At 42.0% G+C, this 5,464-nt stretch overlaps 1 protein-coding gene across 1 annotated transcript; it reads right to left on the bottom strand.

Annotated features, from left to right (window-relative positions):
* Positions 1 to 753, bottom strand: LOC148291102 (uncharacterized). The gene has a single exon (XM_088245348.1). The coding sequence runs from the start codon at positions 751 to 753 to the stop codon at positions 1 to 3; it is 753 nt and encodes a 250-aa protein (XP_088101474.1).
* Between the last annotated feature and the right edge of the window lie 4,711 nt (positions 754 to 5,464).

The following is a 5,464-nucleotide window of genomic DNA, read 5'->3' as shown; positions in this document are numbered from 1 at the left end:
CTAAGAAGCGCCACCGGTAGAGGGCGGAGGGCCCCTCGGACGTTGAGTGGCCAGAACCGCAGTGTCTGGAGTACTGGCCATGGTCAGTCGTTGTTGCGCTTCACGACGTACATATGCAAAAGTTTGGTCAAGGTCCAATTTGGGGTCTTTGCCCAGGATCTCCCCCCGGACTTGATCAAACTGAGGATCGAGCTCGGCAACGAAAAGCTGAACACGAAGACGATCCAGTTCAGTCTGGCGCTCAGTGACGTCGGCGTCACAGTGCATGCGATTCGGAGTGCGATGATCAATCTCCTGAAAGATGGTCTGCAGCTGGCTGTAGTATTTGTGGACGGGAGCACCATTCTGTTTAATGGTGAACGCCCGTTTGTTGAGATCAAACAAAAAAGTTTCATCCCCCCCATCAAAGTAGGTTTTTTTCACGGCATCCCAGATTTCTTTGGCGGTACTAAAACGGATGAACCGACCCATCAAGTCTGGAGACATGGAGTCGATGAGCCACCCTTTGACCCTAAAGTTCTCCGTACACCATTGGCTGTAAGTGGAGGAGGCCTTAGAGGGCCGTGGAGTGTCGCCGGTGAGGTACCCCAATTTTTCGCGGCTAGCAATACGTAATTCCATGACCTGAGACCATAAGGCATAATTGGTCTCTGTCAAGGTGATGCCGGTAGGAAACGGAGCGTTGTCACTTTGAATAGTAACAATTTGGGGAATTGAGGAAGTGGAGTCGGTGGTTTTGGAAACAATATCCATGGCAGCGAAAGGATTGAAGAATACGAGGAAAAAAACACTGTTTAGGATTTCGGATATGTGTTTAGGGTTTCGGATTCGTGTTTAGGGTTTCGGATTCGTGTTTAGGGTTTCAGATATGTGTTTAGGGTTGCGGGATTCAAGATACGAGGATACGGGATTCAGGATACGGGATTCAGGATACGAGGATACGGGTTCGGGTTTCAAGGAATTCGATACGAGGGATTCGGGTTTCAAGAAATTCGATACGAGGATTTAGAGACAACCTAGGATCGATTGCTCTGATACCATGCTAAAATATGAATATGGGTTTTCAATATGTTCCGATGATTTATTCTTCTCCATAAGGAGGTATATATATGAGTTTACAAAGTGCTTTACAAGGAATAAGATTCTAGGGGTGGGCATCAAAACCGGAATACCGATACCGTCCCGAAACCGTGCCATTCCGTGTCAAACTCATGCCAAACCGTTTGGTGTTGATGCTTAAACGGGATGAAACCGTGTCATCCCGTTACTGTTTGGCATGACACCGGTATCAGATTTGTGATCCCGTTTGGTGTCATACCGTACCGTACAGTAACTAATTAATATTAAATAATAAATATTAAAATATTATTTCCAACATTTGAAGCTTGGATGTGGTGAGGCCAGCGAGACCACGCTACTTTTTTTATTCTCTCCGCCAATTTTTTTATTTCTTCTCTCTTCTTTTTCTTCCCCCTTCTTTCCTTCTCTCTTTTCTCTCTGTTTCTCTCTTCTTATTTTTTTCTTTAGCCTTATTTGTTTCTCTATGTTTCTCTCTTCGATGAGCCTAAGCGATCAGCCCAGAGTCAAAATCAAAGCGTGGAAATCTTAGATCTTGGTGGTCGTAATCTACTTGGTTCTGGTGTGGATGGTGTGCATGTGGAGTCGCGGTCGTCATCGTCGTGGTGGGGAGGCCACCAGGAGCAAAGCCGGGGTTCCTGAGCCGGCAGTAGAGACGAGATCCCAATCCTACCACCGCATTCGGCTACTGCTTCATCTACATCTTTGACCTTACCATTCATTCAAATGGGTTTCTTTCTCGGATAACAGATGAGAAGAAAAAGAAGAAATTAAAAAAGAGAAGAAAAAAATAAGAAGAGAGAAACACAGAGAAAAAGATCTTGGTTTCTTTTTAGCCTAAGGTGAACGGTATCAGTTTTGATACCGAACCATACCGGTCCCGATTGGGGCCGGTATGGTTTGAATGTGTTTTGAAAATCCCCCATCCCGTGTCATACCGTCCTGATTCTCCTATTCGGGATTGACACCGGGATGACCTCCATCCCGTGTCATCCCGTACCATGCCCACCCCTATAAGATTCTATCAGGAATTAGGAAAGTATATCCTAATTATACACAAATTTGTAAACTAGATGGAAGGAAAGTAAATCCCTTAATTAATCAAGGAAATAAATCTCCTTGATTAATTAGGAGACTCACGTCAATATCTTGCTCTACACAAAGTACTATTAAAATGAAATTTGCCTAAATTTTTGTTACCAACAATCCATATGAAAAAATATATATAATAAATCTAGAATTTTTTTATTAAAAAAAAAAACGATAGAATTTTATTAGATTAATATATAGGAACTACTAAAAAACGTCCATATAAGCCACTAATTCACCCGTGACTTATACTAATGTGAACCACTGAAAAACCCATAGCCAAAGAGTATTGGCCACATGTCACATGACAATGGTCAAAGCATAATGTTGTCAGCATCCGTGTCCGATAAAAAGCTGGAGCCCACCAATACTATTGGAGAAAACGGATTTAGAGTTATCGCTCTCCTTTGCTGGAGCCCTTTGGTGTCTCATATAAAAGATGTAGGGCTAAAATATAAAGTAAAAGTTAGTTGATAAGTTGAGCATGATTGCTTACATCTAAGTCGGGTATATTATGTGGTTGATATAGTTATAAGTCTGGGAAATTGGTGCTTTTCATGCTGGCATCTGCAACACTGTGCTCTAGACATATGTATATTAATGCATGTTCTCTTCATACAGTTACTATTCAGCATCCTATAATGTTTTTTTTGAAACGAAACGATTATATTGATTGGGTAAATGACTTAGTACAGAGAATCTTCCACCAAAGCATCAGTAATGATCACAGGAGGTTCCCATGACCACGTGGAAGCTGAGGTCAGTGTTAAAGATAGTTGTGCTAGTCTAAAGGCCACTTTGTTGGCCATTCTAGAGATATGCGTAAAGGAAGTGTTAGGCAAAAGCGCAAGGATCGCTTTGCAGTCCTCCACCAAAGCACCAATTGAGGAAGTATCCGCCGTTGTGCGACTCAACGATTGGACAAACTCCAGAGCATCACACTCCATCTGCAAGTGATTAAAGTTCCTATCACTAGCAAATTGTAAAGCCTCCCTAAAGGCAAGGGCCTCAGCATGTGCCGGTGATGAAACCCAGGGGAAAAAACAAGCTTTTGCAGCAACAAAAACTCCATCCTCATTCCTCGCCACTAAGCCACCACCACCAGACCCATTATGGGCTCTAAAGGTACCTTTCACGTTGATCTTGATGACCCCAACAGGAGGTTTTTGCCACTTTGCATGAATCCCATATGAAACTTTGGTAGGGGGTTGGTGCAGCCTCTGAAAGTCATCGAGTAGCCGCATAGTCCCTTCCACCAGCTCACCCTGGCTTCTCCGCTTACCCTGCCAAACCACGTTATTCCTTTCATGTTAGTTACACTTGTATGCAATCTTTTTGACTTGGGAATTTATAAAGTGAATATTCAGAGAATTTTAGCAACTGCCAAATTGGTTTAGAGTGTATATAATTTATGTATTTTTATCTTTCTTTTGAGGGTTTCATTTGACAGCTTTGGGTGAAGTCAGGATTAATTTAATTCTTAGGGGTCTTGTATGAAAAGCCAAATCAGCTAATCATCTTGAAGCCGACAGGAATTTCTTACAGTTGTTAACTTCATTGTGTTAAGTCCTCAGATTAGGTGTAGACTGGTGCTTCTCTCTTTTATCATAAATTTGTGACTCACAGAGCTCTTAGCCTATTGTTCACGTTTTCCCCAACGATCATGCCACGGCTTGGCATGAGAATCTATCCAGGCACCGAACAGTGTAATCGTTACATTGCAACAAAACATTCCCAGGTTCTTTATGGTTTCTTTCCCTTCCCAATGTTTGAAATTATATACCAAACAGAACAAAAGCTGTACCAGCCTACAAAAAAACACAGATACATATGAAATAAAAAATTGAACAGTAAGTTGCCACTTAAGCGTTAAAACATGCTCTTTGTTTCATCTTTTTCTTTGAAATTGCTATAAGGAAGGATCTTCATGTGAGTAGTTGAGTCTGATCATCCTCACACTTGAAAATTTTGGTGAATCATCTAGCGCTTCTCCATAGCCAGATATAGTATAAATAAGCTGTTTCAGCTATCATTCAAACTACAGTAGAGAGTTTTCTCCCCTTCAATTCAAATTAGCGGTAGCCTGCCAAAGTTCATAAGCCCAATCCCCAGCTCTTCTATTAAGAAAACAATGTTGCAGAAATTGATGCCATATTGTGTTTGATGTGATAAATTACGCTAGAAGGGATATATTCATTAATGGAGACAAAAAAGAAGGACTAAAGTTTTCAGAAAGGAAGAAGATTGCTCAGCTAGAATTTTGAATATGAATTTTTTTGTTATATTTTTTCTCAATCTTTCTCTTTACATATTGTGTACATTTATAATGTGTGTATATTTGTCCTACAAGAAGTCTCTAGAATAAGTATATAGAAATGGAATATGCTATATTCATCCATATCCTCTCAACGTTAGCATGGAGTGAGCTGGCTCTTTAGTCTTCAAATGAGATGTAGTACAGCTGCTGGGTCGCGACTGTGGCTTGGCTCTGGAGTCGCGATAGTGGCTTCGCGGTGGAGGTCGGCAATGGAGGTCGTGAGTTGCGGCTGCTTGGCTAGGGTCAAACTAGGGTTCCGAATTTGAGGAGAGCTAGGTTATGACGATGGATGGGTGGAGAACTGGATTGGACAGTAGCGAGATGGCTGGCGAGTTGGAGCTAAGGCAAGATTTGGGAGAGTGTGAGAGAGGAGAGGAATTAAGAGAAGTTGGGCATCAGAAAATGAATTTTTGAGGTGATAAAGTGTCAATAATAAAAAAAGACTCATAACCCTCTGTTGTGTTTGTGTTGGTTGCAAGATATTTGCCGAATGGATTTTGGTTCTTTGATAACCACAAACCAGAGATGGCGAGAGAGAGAGAGAGAGAGAGAGAGAGAGAGAGAAGAAGAACATATTGCAGAGTGGGTGGCTTGCGAGGAAGGAGGGTTAACTAGGATGAGAGAGTGTGCTTTGCACTTTCGGATTGCATCTTTTGGTATGGGTAATTTCAACCCGGTTTTACCAAAAAGACAATATTGAAAACTCACCGTTGGATTTTATTGAACAGCTCTTAGACACCCCGCACAGACACCTGTTATAACTTACCACGCACTGTAGCCTCTCCCCTACAAGGTGTGCCTCAAAAAATATGTAAGAATAAGATTTAAAAGACAAATTGTGCCCACACGGCCCGACCCAAAAAATAAATAAAACCGGTAAAGCCCGGCCCCTGTCCATTGACGAACTCTACGTACAAAGAAGACCCCCGCCGCATGAAGACAGAACCCTCTCTCTCTCTCTCTGAGTTTCCTTCCACAGAC

The sequence above is a fragment of the Prunus avium genome, chromosome 8 (genome assembly GCF_965620075.1).
Source record: "Prunus avium chromosome 8, drPruAviu1.hap1.1, whole genome shotgun sequence".
Taxonomy (NCBI): Eukaryota; Viridiplantae; Streptophyta; class Magnoliopsida; order Rosales; family Rosaceae; genus Prunus; species Prunus avium.
The sequence above is the reverse complement of the archived record's forward strand: the minus strand, read 5'-3'. Positions and strand labels throughout refer to the sequence as shown.

Excerpts from the sequence above, each read along its gene's own strand:
- LOC148291102 (XM_088245348.1), bottom strand. The coding sequence starts at position 753 with ATGGATATTGTTTCCAAAACCACCGACTCCACTTCCTCAATTCCCCAA.